An 18502-nucleotide genomic window follows, 5' to 3' on the forward strand; every position below is an offset into this window, starting at 1 on the left:
CTGCTGGGCAAAATGGGCCTCTGTTTGAGGAACAGAGAGGATCTCATCCCTGTGACTTCACCCTCCCTGCTTTCTTTAGCTACAGCAATCACAGAACTGCATAAATATAATTTAATTATAGCTTGCACCGCTTTCTGTAACGGTGTGAATGCTACCTGGAACAGGGAGCTAGCTGAACATAGATCTGTATTTGTCATGCTGTTGTCTTTGTCTCCTAAAAGTTATGTTGATCTGCAAAATGTCTGACGTGCTTCCCTCGCCCTGGCTGCAACGTTGGCAGCAGGCAGTCAAATGGATCCATTATACAGCTGGCAATGTGATGCCTTATTGACCCAAAGCCCTCTTGGAGAAAAGCAGCCATTTTCTGTATTGCCTCTTGATAATCCTGCTGGATTAAACTATTCTCAAAGGCAGAAACACAAGTCTATTTAGATAACAATCTTAGAATGTTGTAAGACAACATGACATTTACCTTTTTGTTAGCCTGCTTCTCAGAGTACTTGATGCAGGTGCTTTATATTTCCCCCAGAAAAGCAGAAACAAATAGGCCGAGTCCAGTTGCTATGGAAATTCAGAGATAAGAGGGATTTGCATCCAGTGAGACAGCCAGCTCATTTCCATGCGAAGAAAGCCTATCCTTTGACATGGTATTTTCATGATTTTTTTCCCCCCAGTTTTGGAATTGAATCAATTTCTTGTCCACCTCTGTCATTCATTTTCAAGTGTAGGCTGTTCAAGGTCAGGGAGACCACTAAAAAGGATCTGAGCGTATGTGCGGTTTGGAAACCGAGACACATAAGTCCTCTAAATTACAGAGAGGAGCTTTTCCACTTCTGTGGATCCTGATAGCAGGCTTAGAAAGGCACAGGCTTAGTCACTGCAATGCTACTAAGCTGACAGTGGCTGCTGCTGTGTCAGAGCCATGGTGCAGAATGTCCTACTGCTGCTTAAGGGAGATTTTGGAGAAAAGATTTGAGTTTTTTACTCACAGCCTTCTTCCATACCACACAACAGTGGTAGTACACTGCTCTCTTCAGCTACTGGGAAGACAGCTCAGTCTTTTTCCATAAAGACAGCAGGGCAGAGGAGACAGAGCACAGGTCCAAACTTCCATGCTAGCTACCACAGCACACGGCAGGGCAGCACAAGGTGCCAGAGTTAAAACAAAGCCAGAAGCTGATGGCTTCTCTGTGCATCATTAGAAGTGCGTATACTTAAGATCTAGGACAATCTTCCCAGATCTTCAACAATTCAATGTCTTTTAAATTGGGTCATCCCAAGAGAAAAACAAATCTTGTATCAGAAGGTTGTGGTTTGATAAATCTCATACTGCGGCTTTAGTACACCAAGTCTGATGTTTTGGTCATAATGATTTTAAGCTGTTATCAATCTGTAACAAAACGTGTGAAAGCAAATGGCACGTGATAACTACTGAATGTATGACATTCTTTCTGGACAGATCCAAGCAGGGAGAACAGACTGAACATGTGCACTTGATCAAAAGTAAACTGCGCAGTAAGTGAGCTTAGTACGGGCAAACAAAGTCCTGTGCTATCCGGAAAGGGCAATGGCCAAGGTCACTTTGTGTGAGACCATGAGAAAACTTTGGTTAAATGAGAATATTTGGGATGTTGTTCTTGGTTAATGGAGTGCACAGCTGGGATCCTGTAATAATCCATGGCAACAAAATACGATATAAGCTTAACAGAGTAATACGTGTTGCTAACAGGAATTACACTTAAATTAACCCACGTGGCAATGAAATGCTAAAAAAAGTTAGCAATAACCCATTTTATTAAAGTGTTTGGCTATTCAGAGTTCTTCCACACTTTATACTGCCAGACCCCACTTCACTCTGCTCAGGGCTGCAAGGAAATAAAGTAATAGATTTCATTTTTAAAAATAAGGAGAATAACCCTATCTCTTGGCAACTGCTTAAACAAAACTATTTTGCTGTACTAATTTTACTTTAAGAGATAAGAAATGAGCCCAGCATAGATAAGGCAATAATAGTTTCTATTTAATCTCAGCCTAATTTGCCATTCAACGTCAAGTCTACTACACATCAAAATGAAAAGTTGTTTGAAGCATTAATTTATTTTATGTCAACAAAAGGAAGGCTTATCTCCAAAAATTTGCTTCCAATTTTTTTTCTCTTCCAAATAAAAATACACTCCCAGCTCACGGGAGGAGCAAAAGTACCTGAAGTAAGACAAACAGAATATTTAATACTCAACAATCCCTGCACTTCTCTGTGTTTCAGAGAACAAGTTGTATGAAAATAGCCCTCTGATGTGTTCTCACAGGGACGGGAGCAGAAATGCTAACTTAAATCTCATATTTTTCAGTCACAAAACAGTCAGTTAGGTCCAGACAGCATTTCCCTGCTTTGATGCATGCATACACAAACACACAGCTGATCTGATGTCAGCTGCAGTAACAATAGGTAATAGTCCCTTTTATTTTTGCCACCTCTCCAGCTTTGTGCCATGCAGCTTTTAAATAGCTTCCCAACCCCCTAAATGCTGTACTCCAGAACAGGACAAAACGAAGACAACATACCAAGTCAGTTCTTCCATGTGTCTATAACAGTGACACTGAAAAACAGCCCAAAAAGGCTAAACTTGTCACAAAGCGTAGTTTAATTCGACACTCATCATAAGGCATCCATGTAAATTAAAAATTCCCACCAGGGTCACATACATTCTCCCACAAAATAAAATGTGCTAAAACGGAAGTCTGGGATTCCAAAGGATGCTTGTGGTCACTGCCTGGGCCAGGCTGCCACTACCCCCAGGGGGTCCAGGAAACACAGCACCAGCAGTGCAACTCAGGAACTGGAAAGTCAGCTCGCACAAATTTCTATCGAGAGAGCAACAAACAAAAACAGGAAAGAGATCTGTACAGAAAACGTCATTCTCTGTCCCTTCTGGGAAAACAAGACAGAACAAAAAAGGTAAGCCATTTACCAAGCATAGAGCAGAGCTCGGAGCTCAGAAGCCCAGCGATGCCGATGGCCCGTTCTGAAAACTAATGAAGCACTAAGGAGGCCTGAGTTCGTTATTGCTTCGTCCCAGTTCAGCCCAGGCTAAGGCTATGGTGAAGTCCAAATTAATTTAAAGCCAGAAAACGCAGATCCAGTAACAGCACCTAAGTCCCCATCCACACATGGGTGTAAACAGATTCTTTTGGTGAAAAGAAATCTCCCAAATTCCCCTCTCCCTGTGCTATGCAGATCCTCATAGCAGTGCTAGAATTTATATAACAGATTCTCTGTCACATCTCCTTTAGCTGGGCATCTGCAAAGTGTTTCATTTTGCATTCACACTCATCCACTACCCTGCTGATACATCAGCTCAGAGAAGTTCACCGGGAGCTCACCAAGAGGCACACAGTTGGCCACATCTAAAAGAACGTGGCACAGAGTCTAAGAATCATCACCTGCACTGTGTAATAGTAATACCCAGCCGTGCTCTGCCCTCAGCTTCGGAGACCGAACGGCGCAGACAAGAGCTCCTCTCCATCCTGAATGCCTGGTCAGCCATCAAGAGAAACAGCACGCTGTGTAAACAAAATGGCATCTTGCCACCACCACGAGTCAGAAAACAGACTCAAGTCAAGTAGGGCTTCATATCAAGAAAGAGTGCTTCCCTTGGATTACCATATGACGGGGCAACTTTTAGAGGCAAATATTATTCAAGGCAGTAGAATTTGAGCGTGGGTATCTCTGGGGCTGACTTACAGGCCCACCATATGCTAGGGATCTTTTAAAACAATTAAAGGTCCTGTTAATTCTTCCGAAAAGGACAGAACAGAGAAAACAGTGAACTGATGAACGCACACGCTAAGACACTACCAAAGCTTGCAGCTAGACTTGTCGAAACAGTTAAAAAGGTTTAGGCATCCAGTTTGTACCAGAATGGATGGCATTTGGGCACCTAATTTAACTTTGTGAAAATTCAAGCCTAAACATTTCTTTATTGCTTGTCCCACTGAGTGCAAAGGGAAAAGTGAGGGGTTAACCACAGAAGGATTTCAAATCCATCATAAGGTTTCCCTGCTCTTCTTTATATATATAAAAGCATATATATATATAAAGCATTATTATTCTTTAGCCACCGGGAGTAGGGGGATGAAGGAAACAGGAGCTATTGCATTTCTTAGTTATCTGAGCATCAGACCCTGCTTCCCACATAATGATACCTCTGTCACAGTAAGAGCATGACATGAAAACGTATCTACTGCCGCTGAGAATTCCCGAGTCTGCAAAATTTCAGCCCAACAATCAGGATAATGGCAGACTGACACACATACACTCCTCAGCAACGTACACACAGCAAGTAGGACATGCCTCAGTGCCCTCAGATGGAAAAAAAAAAACAACAATTAACCTCAGAGAAACCAACCAGAAGAGCCTTAGGAAAGAGAACTACCCATATTCCCTGCAAAGGCAACTGCCCAGGAGTCCATGCGCAGCACAAACCAAATCCAAATATCCATCCCACAGCTGAAGATCTCTGAAGCCTGGCAGCGTCACACACTGGATACTTGAAGGCACATTTCCTACATGTTTTGGAAGAGAAATCCAGTTACAACAACACACTGCAGCTGCAGGGCTGAGGGAAAGGAGGCGACACTTGGCATCTGTGATCCTGTCCCCGCGTTCAAGCTCTGTGGCTGGTGTGAGCTGGTGATCTAAGCAGACACGTTAACATCCCTGAGTGAAATGGCACCGTTTGTGGCCTCTGAGACTTTGTCCTCGAGCACCATTGCTGGTGTGTCTGCAGTGCCTGCTGTAGTGTCTATGGCAGGAAGTGGATTTAAGCCCTGTGATAAAATCTGTTGGATGGTTTTCCGCAAGTTGGGGTGCAGCTGGTTTTGGGTCTGGTAAAAAATTTCTAAGGCAAAAGACTTGAGCGTGCCAGTGCAAAGGTCCTCATAAAGTGGAATTGTGTACATCCGAGACATCTGCAAAAAAGGAAAACTGGATAATATCACTCCAGAAAAAGCCAAGAGGTTCAGCTCTCCTACAAGTATATTCCAAAAGATCTCAATGAATCCAAGCAACACATTTCTTCAAAAGATGAAAAATCCCTAGATAAATTTAATGCAAAGTTTCATGTGAATGATAATCAAAACCCACTTGCTCTCTATGACTGAGCTACTTCCCCACAAATAACAGAGCTATTTACAAGGCCGAGGAGGCCACAGAGAACACATGCATTAACCTTTTGCTCCTGCATAATAAAAAACACTGAAAGGAATTTCTTGAGCACTAGCTTTGTCTGAAGGGTACATATTCCAACAATCACATGACTTAGTACCGCAAAAAGCTCTTCTCTGGAAACGCTGGGGCTGCCATAAAGCAATGCAAAAACGCACTGGGCAGAGCTGGGACAACGACGCTGAGTTAGGCTGGAAAAGCACAGACTATCTGTAGGCATTTCAAATTCCATCTGCCCATTCCTCCCCACCGCTAGCAGGTGAGCCATGCTCGGCCCCTTCGCTACACACCTGGTCTACACTTGGCCAGGAAGCAGAAGTTCCAAGGTCTTTCACGTCGCATGTCTCATGCACATGTCTCATGCACTGAGAGGTGCAGTGATTTTAATCCAGCAGTTAGTACCTGGTTTTCCAAGAAGCGACGGACTTTGTAAAGGTCTGGGTAATAGTCATTGCGGACTACAATCTGCAACCAGCGGATGCGGATTTCTGCGTTCATGGAGTCCAGCTGAGAGGAGTAACATTCCGAAAGCCTTTTTATCACCTCTGAAAAGAGCATATACACAGAGAAAAAAAAACCAAAAAACAACTATGACCTGTTTTGTCAAGTTTGGAAGTCATCAGAAAATGAGCGATAGCACCAAGGCAGAGTAGGCCTATTTATGTATTTGTCATTCCAGGAATACTTTTCTACTGTCCTTACAGAGTACTCACCGTGGCGCAGTGGTGACCCATCCAGCAATCTGTCCAAGAAGAGCACAGTTTGGAACGTTCTCCATTTAGTGAGGTCAGCACTGCTGGCAGCAGCATCAAAATCCAGAGGCTCAGTGGTCCAGAGTTTGAAGAGCGTCTCCACCGGTCTGGTCAGGCTGGATCCCTGAGATAAATCTGGCTCAGCTAACGGAGGTCCTGTAGCATTGAGCCAACGTTCAAACTCCAGTCCTGGAATGAGGAGCACCAAAAATGTCGAGCAGGAGTCTCTGCAGATGGCTTGGCTGTCTCAAGGTTCGGGACTGCTTCTAGCACAGTTAAGAGAGGCTCTAACAGTAGCAAATCAGACCGACCCATAGTTACAGTGATACAACAGTGTTAGTTTCATCAAGCCTGTGCTCCATCTGGAATAGAGACAGCAACATCTCTGCCAAATTTAACCATGATTCTTCTAGAGCTCAGCATTACAGTGAGTAAATAAAAGAAAAACACATGTGCTCATCAGGCAGGTCGGCTAAAAAGTATCTATGATCAAATCATGTTCTAATATCAGATTTGGCACATTTCTCTTTTGTTGAATTTTGAGGAACACTGGAAAACGTGAAGCATATTTTTCCCAATAAAAATAAAAAAGAGGTGAGAAAAGCCCATCCTCATCCATGTGTTTATAGAATTGGTAACTAAATCCAAAACAAGCTTTAGCAGGATTTGGTTTCCAAACACACTGCAGCATGAAAGGTGAGATAATGAGAGCTAACCAAGGGCCAGATGATCAATGCCAAAATGGTCAGCAACTTACAACGTTCTCATTCCCTATGACAGAGGGGCTAACAGTAAGATAAGAAAACCATTTGTACCATAGATGTATGGCTGCTGCCAAAGTGTTTTGTTTCCCTCGACCTTAGGATTTGCTTATGCATCTCCTAAGCCAAGTACAGAATTTATCGTCCAGACTTCTTAGTTTTGACAGCTAACTAAGTAAACTGCTGCTTACCTGCTTTGCTCTCAACACATTGCTCCTTCAAATCTGGAAAAAAATTCAGGAAGGAATCCAGAAGATCTTGAGCCACGACACTGGTAAATTTGTACTTCTCAATGTAGGCCTGAAACAGCGAAAGGGATAAATGAGAGTTAGGAGGAAGGTGGCTTCTTTTCAATGAAGAACCACACATACAATTAAACAATAGAGATGGAAAAGTGAGGACAAGTACTCAAAAAGGTGAACGACAGTTTAAAAATATATATATATTTATATATAAAAAACAATAAATCAAGAAAAATATTCTCCTTCTCCCTCTCAAATAAGGAAAGCGACAACTCTCAATCTCCAGAAGAACGTATGTGTATGCACACTAACTCTGAGGAAGGAGTCAAAGCGTCCTGGGTCACCACACAGCTGGGACAGGTAGTAAACAAAGCAGTAGCCTTTCTCATAGGTGAAGAGGTTCATTAAATTACTAGGATTTACACCTGGAAGGAAAAGATATTGTTATAAGACACTGTGCAACAAGAACACCGATTTCCAGCCAGTCTAAATGCAAGGACACCTTAGAGATCTCAGAGTCAAGATGCAGTGACTTAAAAACAGAACAAGCCTGCGTCAGTACATGTAATTTACTGCAGTAAAATAACAGAAGCAACTAAGTGTCAAACTCACACTGCACGTTTTCAACCATAACAATATAAAGCAAGCAATACTATGCTCCTTTTCTGAGACCTCCAACAGTCTTCCATCCACCTTCAATATCTCCATATGCATTTGGGGTTTATATATCATCTAGACTGAAGACTGCTTGACACCTCCAGTGATTGATGACAAAACTAGAGAACCGTCAATCTCGCACTCCGTATCTCACTCAAGGGATAATCAAGCAGCCTTCAGCAGCGCACAGCTCACTCAAGGGGAGACCAAGTACACATCTGTACATGTATTTATAAAGATGAATTAGACCGTTTTGAAGAAAAATTCAGTGCAAGTTTCCTTGCTTACTATTAGACTAGTTTACACACAAGTATTTTGTTTTCCTTTATTTTATAACGGGCATTTCAAATTACATCATTTCGGTCTGCAATCCAACAGTGATGTGCAGACATTTTGTACAACGGCTTCAGCCAAAAGAAATACCTGGCTCCAGTTTAACCTGAAGCTTGCTGACCGGGTTGTCTTCTCCAAGGAGCTTCATCTGTCTGTGGAGAGCATCGAGGCGGAACGCGGTCTCCAAGCACGTGAAAGCAGCTCCTGCCCAAGAAACAACACATCAGTCGTGGGACAGTGGCTGGAGAACAAGCACGGGTACAAAATAAAAATGACTGAAAATATGAGACAGCAACAGCAAGAGAGAATCTCAGTAATGTACTATCATCAGAATTTGACGACAAGTTCCTTGCAACTCCTCCCAGTTCATACAGTGCATCATACAGGTCCCACTTCCACTCAGTAGGACCTCTCTTACAGCTGCAGCTGGGTATGCTGCTCTTCTAACTGCAATGCAGAACTTTCTGTGCTTCATGCCAAACTAGCTGCACTACCCTGGCAAGTCAAGTTGCCTTTGCAGATGTGTTACACTGTGGAAAAGACATTTCCAGATGCAGCAGGTAAGTATCTAGGACTGTTAACGTTTTGGTTTCCTTCAGCACGTCTTCAAGAATAGTGCTTGTTACATAGATACAAGCACAGAGTCTCACTGTATACAGAGGAATCTGATACAAACTGAATGAGAATTAAGGACCAGGACACATCTGGAAGGTAGAAGAATCTGTACTGGCAGAAAAATGGGTAGATGAAACAAAAAGAAAACAAGAACCCTGCAGAATAACTAGTGCCTAGGGCAATTACTTCAAGCTGTAAGCAGGGAAGAGGATTAAGCAAGATCCAAGAGGTGCAGTGGTCACTGGGCTCCAATTTCTGTAAACAATGTCATTACAAAAATGCCTTTTTATGAACTGCAGAAGATATGCCAAAAATGATGTCAGAAATGGCAAGATTTAGATCAGAAGTTTGTCCTTGAAACAAAACAGAATGCAATAACAGCTTGTTACAGAGTGGCATGGAGAAAAGCACTGCTTAGATTCCTAAGTGAAACAGTCAGCCCTGAATTCCAAGAGGACACAAACGAGGACCTTGCCTTATGTCAGAGACACGGCCTGAGATGGGACAGAAAACAGTTCAGAATCTTCTGAACTATTCATATTGTTGCCATATAGAATACAACGTGAGGTACAGAAAAGTCCTAACCCCTGAGAATTACTCAACATAAAGCAGCTCACATAAAATGCAGAGTAACATCTCCATAACTGCTATGAGCACTTCTTTCTCTAAATTGCATTATCATCATCTCCAAAAACAATATACATGACTAAAAACTAATATACTCTCTTAAGCACACTTGCTGCCAACATTTCCAGCAAGATGAAATAGAACAAAATCATTTACATAGGACACATGAAAATACACGTAGTGCAAGCTTTTAAGAACATAATGGGACAAACTAGTGAAACACACATTTCTATCATTCATTTCAATTAAAAAAACGAAAAGCAGTAGGAACGATTTACTACTTATAGTTGCTATTGATGGTACCCCATACAGTTGACCTATTAATTTCACTGATGCAAGCAGCTAAAGTAGAGCTCTGCAATCCTTCAAGAAGCCTCTGGTAGCTCGGCAGACAGCTCCATAGTTGTGTATATTGCATTTAATGGCTATTACCATCATTCCTTCCCACAGTAACTACCAACTGACCAGGTGTAGACAAACTGTAAGCATCCCTGATGTTTAAAGCAGAGTTTGGGACCGCTCACATTCCAGAAAAACAACGACAACAACAACAAAAAAACAGCTCCCAACATATTTTTGAGCTCCAAGGAAGCAGCTCTCAACTGTTGGTTGGACACATCAGAAGGAAAATCCTCTCTTACCATAGGTCTCAGTGGTGATCCGGCGCTGCGCGTACGTGGCCAGCCCCTCGCTCAGCCACATCTCCTCCCACGTAGCGTTGGTGACCGCGTTTCCAAACCAGCTGTGGGCAACTTCATGAATGACATCAATGATTAAAAACTCATCGCTCTCCAGAATGGAAGAAATGATGAAAGTCAGGCATGGGTTTTCCATGGCAACAATAGGGAAGGATGGAGGAAGAAAAACAATGTCGTATCTAAAATTAAAGGGAGAGAAAGAGTACAGTAGTGAATTACACCTACTTCAAAAGACCTACATAGAATATACATGTATATTTTTCCCCCTTACAGAAAGCTCTTCTAGGAGTTCTTGAAACTTCAGGAACAACTTTCTAAACCACTGGTACCTAGTTCTTCTGATCTGGGAAGCACAGTTTGTTCCCTTGGCCACACTGCTGCTCACGCTTGGACATAAGGCTGGAAGCCTTCAGCTGTAGCATGCCCTGCCCTTCCCAGAAGCACCACACTCTGTTCACACATGCAAACTCACCACAAGTTGTGAATCTGACCACCAGAGCCACGAACTTTACATACACTGCCCACATACACATGCAGATCTTCAAGACTCCCCAGAGGCCCCCAGGAAACAGAGGCCGGGAAGCACGGAGGGAACGAATTGATGCCTGTAGTGCCAGCAAAACGGCACTGGAACATAGCAATTCTATTTCTTTGGTTTCCTGAATTTCTCCACCAATGATCAGCACTGGCACTTCATACCAGGCCTTGTTCTCAGAGCATTTCAAACAACACTAAAAGGGTAACAACCACACCTTTTCTTGCAAATAAGTGTGGGAAGCCTTTGCAAACATTTGCTCCAATTTGAAGAATGAAAATACTCTCGAAAGCATTCTCTTTTAAGACATAGTCAAGCTTAACTACAGAAACTATTAGCGTTGGTGCTAAGATTCTAAGTCCATAATGAATCATTTCAGCATTTTCAGGCATAATGCAATAAATATAAAACAAGACAGCACCTTTGATTCTCAGGGAAGGCCAACTGTTCAGAACCCCCCAGTGCTGCTCACCATACCAGCAAAATACCTCCATGCCCCCATGGTCCTCGTTCTCATTATTTTGTTCCCATCACACGTACCTAGGAGACTTATGAAACTCACCTTCCCCAAATATATGGGCCATACAGGCTCTCTGCAGCAGTCAACCAGCGCTCGACCATGCCAGAAAGCTTGCTGATGGCGGTTGGCAGCAGGCAAGGCTCTGCCCACACTCTGCTCCTGTCAGAAAGCAGAAAACATCAGGTGATACTTCAACAAACGCAGTTATCTCTCAGAAATAATAGCCTGCCTCCTCAGCACGTGGCCGCAAATGGTCGTAGCACTAAAAGGTCTGGCATAGGGCTTCAGCCTCCTTTAGGCCAAGCTGAAAACCTTACCTTGGACCTATGTCTGCATGTATAAGGTCTCCTGCCACCAGGGCCACGAGGTAGGCAGGAACTGGATATTCCATGTAGAACTGATACACTTCTTTGTCTTCTAAGAAGGTGCTTTGAGTGGCGCTCATCAACACCTGCATGCCTGCTGGAGCCTGGAAGAGTGACATCGTAACACCAGCTGATGGGATGACCAAGGCTGAAGGGCTACAGCACAGATCTCTCTGTTTCTGATGTATGGTAACGCATGTAGTTTTTTTACAGTGTTAAATATCGTAAGGAGCGTTTTATATTAAATATACATGCACACATACAATGTCACTACGATTTCACAACGAAGCTAAGCTCTCCGTAACTATACCAATTTGTCACTGACCTTGACGGTGGCTGAATAGGTGCATTTCACTGCTGGTGTGTCAAAGCAGGGGAAGAAGGAGCGGTTGCACACCGAGTGGCCCTGCGTGAAGACAAACGGCTTGGCGTTCCCGTACGTCAGTTCTGGGTCCAGCCACCAGATCTGTTGAAGCATTGAGAGAAGAAGTGAGGGAAAAGGATCGAGTTTGAACCGTCAGAGAGCAAAACCCCAAAATGAAGAGGATCCAACATGAACAGGAATAGCAGGGGTCACGTAGTGCAAGCAAAAACCAACACAAAACAAACGGAGGCCGAACAGTGTACACACTGTTATCTCCGACCCTGACACTGCCCTCCCAGCTGCAGCACCAGCGATTCTGACACTACACAAAATGAGTCAGCGTATGTCAGGAATATCTCTGGTCAGTGGCATCGCAGGCTGCTTCGTATGGAGCAGATAAGGAGGTTCTGAGTGGTCACAAAAAACCCCGCAGCACTGAGTGTGTCAACTTTCAGTATCAAACAGTAAATAAACCACGAGTCAGAGCCTCAGCAGATCATCAGAACTCACTAAGAATCATAGGAAGAAGGGCAGTTATTTGCCTGTTGGGTTTTCCTGTTCTGAGTGCCATGTTTATGCTTTCACACGCTCCCTGCCTCTAACTTTGAAGCACAGAAACAATCTCAAATCACACAAACAATTTCAAGTAAGTATTTTCTTGTAATCCTAGAGTTCTGGGGCTGAACTTTTACAGAAAACATCAAGCATTGCGAAATTTGCAACGAAGTCAGAACCGCCTGAAGTCCTGGCAACAGTTGGGCACAAGGAATAAAGCTTCCGAGTCCACTGCATTCTCAGATCAAAGCGGCCAATAAATCTGAACTTGGGGAATAGCAGTTAGCGGCCACACTCCTTCAGCTCCTGTTTTCAAGAGAAAGACATGAAGAGCTTACAGGAGAAGCCAGGGTACTATCTCTGCTCTTATTTTAATGGCATATTACAGTTCTACTTCCTACTAATCTCTCTGTGTTCTGGAAGGCAAAGCTTCCCCTTTCTCCCTTTGCCCTGCAAGGTTACTCTTTACCTTCTTTCCTTCCTTTAGACCCTTCTCCTCTGATGCCAATGCGTTCCTCTCCCAAATCACCCACTTCAGCAGAACCCCTGGGGATGGGTGCAAAGGACAGAAAGGAAACATACAGCTGTTTCTGAAGGGAACTAGGGACAAATGCCTCATTAAAACTCGGCTTGAAGCCAAAGCTTCTCACCAGAACACATTCAAATAAATACACAAGTGCTGTGCTCTAACCCAGCTAACAGCATTCTAACGACCCAGGAAGGAGGCTCAGGAAGTGACGCTTCAGGATGCGCCCCGGTGTCAACACTGAAAAGCACTCCTCCCGGCAGCGCTCTGAGCTGGTGGCACAGGTGGGACCAACAACCTGTCACGTCAGCCTTGGAGCAGAGACTCACCTTCAGAAAGCCCCATTCCCTTCATTTTCTGAGCAACATTAAGGCCAACAAAGTGCACAGAGAGATAAGACATCGCCAGAACTAAGCCAAAACCCCAGAATAGGGTGGAAGAAAGGTTGACAGCAACATCTGCAGAGCAGAGAGATAAGGGGAAGTGCCCCGACCAGCGCAGGAAGAAAACATAAGCAGGAAGCAAAGGGGAGCTGAGAAATTAATGCCTGTTTACGAGAAGCTCCAAGAATTTTACGACACTTTCTCTTCAACGTGCTTCCCTTTCTGTGACATTTGGTTGAGGTTAAATGAAGCAGAGGCCCCACAGGCCAAAAGGAAAAAGTCTGCAGAGAATGAAGTATTTTTTTCCCCCGTTTCCCAATGTCTGCAGCTATGCTGCAATCCTCCGCCTCTCTTTCCAGATGCACTTGGAACAATGATTAAAGTTATCCTGAAACAATATAAATAGATCTGCAATATAAATAGAGCGGCCATGCTGCTGGACAGGGCTGGGGATGAGGAGCAGAGGCTGCAGCCCAGAAAGGAGTGCAATCACAGCCTGTGGGGGCAGGGAGCTGGGCCACTATGGGGCAGAGCAGCACATGGGTGCATCACCAAATCCCAGCCCTGCTCCGCTGAGGAAACGTGTGTGACAGCATTGCAATCTGGCAAGTGACAAAAGTAAACAGCTGAACCTCTTCCAAGTTTAAAGTCTTTCCATGTTTCCACCTGCATTATTGATGGAGGAGAGCAGCGGTGCCACAGTGGCAGTTCCAGTGGCCAGCAGTGACTGTCCACAGAGTGTGCTGTGCAGGCGGGACATGGGGGACGTGATGGGACCCCGACAGCAAGTCACGAGGGACTGGGAAAACTCAAATGGATTGCCAGGGAAGTTCCCAGCACTGCCCTTTTTGCTAAATCATAGTGACAAGGAAGCTCTCTCATTTTTACAGCAGCACAGAGCAGGGTTTGCACTGAAGGTTGTCATGGAAAGAAAACAGCACTGTGTTGAGATGAGCGCTGCCAAACTGGAGGTGCAGCAAAGCAGGTCAGAAACGGGTGTGTATTTTTTCCCCCCAGAACAGGAGAGCAAAAATACTGTGAAAGAGTCTCTGCAAGGCCAAGAGGTCAGCATGAGGAGGAGCTGCTGCTTTCCCTACACCTGCACCATGGGATGCACGATGCTCAGCAAAGCCTCGCTTTTGAACAGAGGATGCGATGCATGTGGGAAGCCCAAACCCTCTGCAGAAGGCAAGTTTAAGCTCCCCTGTCTCCCAGGATCCATCACGCAACCAAAACCATCAGCTCCTCACTCCATAGGAACGAGGAACAGAAGTTTTATAAGGGAGGCGTGATGCCGTGAAGTTGCTTCACCCACAGAGAGAAAAAGGACCGCGCAGAAACGCGGAGGTCAGGCGTGTGCATGAGGTCACCGTTCCACATTCGGGGTTACTCATCGCTGTTAACACAGTGCGAGGCTGGAAAGGTGCTGACAGACAGCATGACAATAGCAGCACATGACTCTGGAGCTAAAAAGATAGCCCAGCGAGCCCCAGCAGCATGAAGGGCTGAAGCAGGTGCTGCTTGGGGACAAGTATTTTGCCAGCCAGAACCCGCAGTCCTGGGCAGGCTGTGAGATGCAGTACTATGTCGAAGCGTGCCTGTTCCTGCTTCCCAGTGCCACTCAGAAAGGGCAGCATGTGGCCCTGCTCCATAACCAGCAACAATTCCACCACCAGGCCTCGGAGCTTCGTTTCAGCCAAGCACTACTGCTATTAAAGCTACAGTAAAGGCGCAGAAAAGAATGAAGATCAGCTCGCAATGGATCAAAGAGCAGTGATGTGAACTGTAGGAATGGAAAAAGGGCTCAGCTCCCAGCATCCTCACATACACGTGGACAGGACGGATGGTGAGGCAGTGGCAGGACTCCCTCTGCGCACAGCAGGGCAGGCTGCCCCTTGGCATCAGCGCTGGGGAATCCCAGCAGGAGCCCAAAATAAAGCCGCTCGCTCAAGAGGAGCAAAGTGCGTTATCATCACTGAGGGAGCTGCGGCTCAGCCAGGTTGAGAGCGATTACAGAGCACGGCAACAGCCAATGAGCTTCAAAGCCTTTCTGCCATAAATAAAGCGCCGAGCAGACAAAATACACCGGTTCCTTCATGAAACTTTCAGTGTTTCAAAGACCATCGACCCATTCCCACTGACCACGGCCCTCAGTGCCACATCTCCACCGCCCTAGAACAGAGCCAGCGACCCCCCCCTCCGCCTCCGTGGGCAGCCCCTGCCAGTGCAGCTCCGCTCTTACGGAGAAGAAATTGTTGCTGACATCCAAGCCGAACCTGCCCCGGCCCAACCTGAGCCCGTCTGCCCCAGGCTGCGGGGCTCTCCCAAACCACTCCTTTTGCCCCGACCGGAGCACTCCCTCCCCGCCTCCCCGCGGGGGATCCCCGTACTCACGGCGGGGCCGTCGGCCGTGGTGTAGCGGACGATGACCTGGAAAGGTTGGTGCGGCTGCAGGGCGGCGGGCAGCGACAGCGTCAGGGCCGAGCCGTAGTCGGTGAAGGGGTCCACGCGGAAGCCCAGCGGGCAGGCGGCGGCGGGCGGCCGGGCGAACAGCGGCAGCGGCGGCTCCGCCAGCGGCGGGGGCCCGGCGGGCGGCTCCGCGGGAGGCGCGGCGATGCAGGGAGCCGAGAGGAAGGTGGCGGTGGAGGGCGCGGCGGCGGCGGAGCACGGAGGCGGCGGAGGAGCGCAGGGCGGCGGCGGGGGCGGAGGGGGCGGCGGGTCCGGGGCGGCAGAGGAGGAGGAAGAGGAGGAGGAGGCGGCGGCTTCGGCGGGGGAGAAGGCGAAGGAGCAGGGGGCTTCCCCCGGCGGGGCGCGGCGGTAGGCGGCCGAGAGGACGCGCAGAGCCGGGTGCACGTCCAGCACCAAAGCGCAGGGCTGCGGGCGCAGCGCGCACAGTTCCAGCACCAGGCAGCCCGCCAGCGCCCGCGCCTCGGGCCGCAGCTCCAGCCCCAGGTGCAGGTGGCGGAGGGCGAAGAGCTGCGAGCTGGAGGCCGACGCCACGTCCGGAGGCGGCGGTGGATCGGGAGGAGGAGGCGGAGGGACCGGCGGAGCCTCCGGGCCGCCCGCGGAGCCCTTGCGGCAGCAGCACAGGCCGGGCGGCCGCGGGGCCGGAGCCGCCATGGAGCGGCGGAGGAGGAGAGGAGGCGGCCGCTATGTGAAATCCATGGGCGGGCGGGGAGGAGGGAGGCCCCGGCGGCCGGAGCGGGGAGGAGAAGGGGCCGAAGGGAGCGCGGGGCCCGGCCCGGAACAGGCCGGGGGGGGGGAAGGGGCTGCGTGGGCTGGGCTGGGCTGGGCTGCCCCGCCACGCCCCGCGCCGCCCGCCGCCTGCGCGCGCACACGCACCGCGCCCACGCGCCGCCGTTCCGTCGGGTGCGCGCAGCGAGAGTCGGGCAGCGCGCAGTCCGAGCCCCGGCACAGCCGCCGTGCCAGCCGATGAGACGCCAAGGCAGCTCTTAAGTGACACGAGAACGTTTATTATGTGGTGGTGGGTTTGGCGAATCCACAGCGTGCGTTCCCAAGGGCCCCCAAGCCTCACACCGGTGACAGCGGAGTCGCATCGTTTCCCATCGCATAGACGCGCCCGGGCGGCACGGCGCTGCACGGCACGGCACGGCACGGCGCGTTCAGCTGCAGGCAGCGCCGACCGGCCCGCAGTGTGAGCCCGGCCCGGCCTGGCGCTGCGGCCGCCCGCAGAACTGGGGGTGACAGCTCATAGCCAAACGCGCTGTAGCCGCAGTACAAAAACAACGTTCAGGAAAGCTGCTTGCCTGGCACGGGCACTACAGCTACCCAGCATCTTCTCATCCTATTCTTTGGATGCAGCTTCAGGAAGCAATTCTGTCCTCGTTCCATTCTAAGTCAGAGGAACTTTTTGTCCTCCCCTCATTTTTCTCTACCCACTCTTCTTGTAAACCACATTTTCTGCACTCATCCTTTCCTCCCAGTACCTTTCCCCATGTCTCAGTCATCCCATTCACCTCTAGAAATAAATGTCCTTTCTCAGTTTTGTTCCTAGCACTGTTATAAGGCTGCCCGCTCTCCCTCTGGCTTTCCTCGATGGCTGAGCAGCAGAGCACAGCCCCAGTGCTCTGCATCTGTCCACATTTCAATCCATCTTCACCAGAGCTAACAGCGATGTCCCCACACGCACTCAGACTGGCACAGCGTCAGGGCCCAACCTCACATGTAATTATGCCCATCACACGGCAGAGCAAAGTCACTGGGTGGTTTTAGAGGCCTCCAACCTCCATTTTGTTTGACGTCCCAAGCGAGTGGTAATGCTGCACTTACCAGACAAGCGCAGGCAAGCAGGAACGTGTTCTAAGTCTAACCTTAGGACAATGAATCAGGACCTGTTGCACTCAGTGCCCAGAATGGATGAAATTCCCAAGGCCACAGAGCAAACGTGAAAGTTATCTTAGGTACGTTCCTCTCAAATTGTACATCTGTTGCTCTTGGACCACGTTCACCAATTCAGAAGAGCACGACTGGCAAGCTTGGTGCAATGAATCCTGAGCACAGCTCACTCTCACAGCTATGCTAGTGTTAGCACCTACTGAAAAGAACAGTCTCACTTTGCCTCCCCTCCAGGTGTGCCTTCCTGTCTCCTTTGTACAGCATTCCTGATTTTGGAGGGTGAACTTTCTGCAAGTTAGCTTTCTGGGTCACTGCTGGCAAGAGCCAGGGCTGGCATCGGGAAAGCTGAAGGAACTCCCAGCCTGGAAGAAGAAGGAGGACAAGGTCAGTGGCAGCCTTAGGCCACTTCATGTTCTCTCTCTCCCTTAAAAAGTATTCAGACTTCAACCAATGACGTTTTATGTGCTGCTGCCTTCAGGTCACAGCCTAAGCCCCGTGAATGGTATGATTTACCTGCCATAGTGGTAGGAATGCTCCTTGCTGTGACCCTGCAGTGTGTCACTTTATAAACAGTAACACACGTTGGTAAAGAACATTAAAGTATCAGCCTAAAAGATTTTCTGTATTCCACTTGGCCTTTCCCATTGTTCTTTGACTTGAGAACTAGCATTATAAATTGTTACTCTCTGTCCTGCTCAGCACAGACATACATTGCAAGCCTCCTCCACACTGGAGGGCACAAGTTACCCACTGCATTTTCTTGAAGAAAAAAAAAAAAACACTCTGAAGGAAAAAAAAAATGAGGCCGTGGTGCAGAGATGAGCAGAAAGCCAGGCTGTAACAACTGACACAGGGCTCAGAAAGGTGAGAAGTGATTTACACGCTCAGAACAAACTGCTTCAGCCAATAAAATTTACAAAACCCAAAATAGTTTTATTTACTTTCCAGATTTTTGCCTCGGCGAGACATTCTGCAAACATGCTAAGGCT

General features: G+C 47.5%; 2 protein-coding genes across 8 annotated transcripts in view; both read right to left on the reverse strand.

Moving 5' to 3' along the window:
* Nucleotides 1-1776: 1776 nt before the first annotated feature.
* On the reverse strand, nucleotides 1777-16429 carry RNPEPL1 (arginyl aminopeptidase like 1). 2 transcript variants are annotated; one of them, XM_010716814.4, is made up of 11 exons: nucleotides 15552-16426; nucleotides 11655-11795; nucleotides 11282-11433; nucleotides 11007-11123; nucleotides 9853-10088; nucleotides 8060-8173; nucleotides 7292-7404; nucleotides 6929-7037; nucleotides 5938-6165; nucleotides 5627-5769; nucleotides 1777-4968 (listed from the first exon to the last, which is right to left on the reverse strand). In XM_010716814.4, the coding sequence occupies exons 1-11, from the start codon at nucleotides 16275-16277 to the stop codon at nucleotides 4696-4698; spliced, it is 2352 nt and encodes a 783-aa protein (XP_010715116.3). In that variant the 5' UTR covers nucleotides 16278-16426; the 3' UTR covers nucleotides 1777-4695. The 2 variants fall into 2 exon arrangements, 1 of the variants encoding a protein (XP_010715116.3); XR_014885731.1 differs by having other exon boundaries at nucleotides 4889-4968; nucleotides 5515-5769; nucleotides 15552-16429.
* A 180-nt stretch (nucleotides 16430-16609) lies between these two features.
* ABCC5 (ATP binding cassette subfamily C member 5) overlaps nucleotides 16610-18502 on the reverse strand; it is a 39959-nt gene continuing 38066 nt past the window's right edge. For all 6 annotated transcript variants that reach the window (XM_085233464.1, XM_085233465.1, XM_085233466.1 and 3 more), the window contains one exon: nucleotides 16610-17875. In XM_085233464.1, coding sequence (XP_085089590.1) covers nucleotides 17822-17875 — 54 coding nt within the window. In that variant the 3' untranslated portion in view covers nucleotides 16610-17821. The remainder of the gene's footprint in view (nucleotides 17876-18502) is intronic.

This window comes from Meleagris gallopavo, chromosome 11, assembly GCF_905368555.1.
Source record: "Meleagris gallopavo chromosome 11, MGAL_WU_HG_1.1, whole genome shotgun sequence".
Classification (NCBI taxonomy): domain Eukaryota; kingdom Metazoa; phylum Chordata; class Aves; order Galliformes; family Phasianidae; genus Meleagris; species Meleagris gallopavo.

Bases quoted from the DNA above. Each gene is read 5' to 3' on its own strand.
- RNPEPL1 (XM_010716814.4), bottom strand. From the start codon at position 16,277: ATGGCGGCTCCGGCCCCGCGGCCGCCCGGCCTGTGCTGCTGCCGCAAG. The intron at 11,796-15,551 runs GTGAGTACGGGG...ATGCTTCAACAG, and splicing joins CCACGGCCGACGGCCCCGCC to ATCTGGTGGCTGGACCCAGA. The intron at 5,770-5,937 runs GTGAGTACTCTG...TGCTCTTTTCAG, and splicing joins TGGGTCACCACTGCGCCACG to AGGTGATAAAAAGGCTTTCG.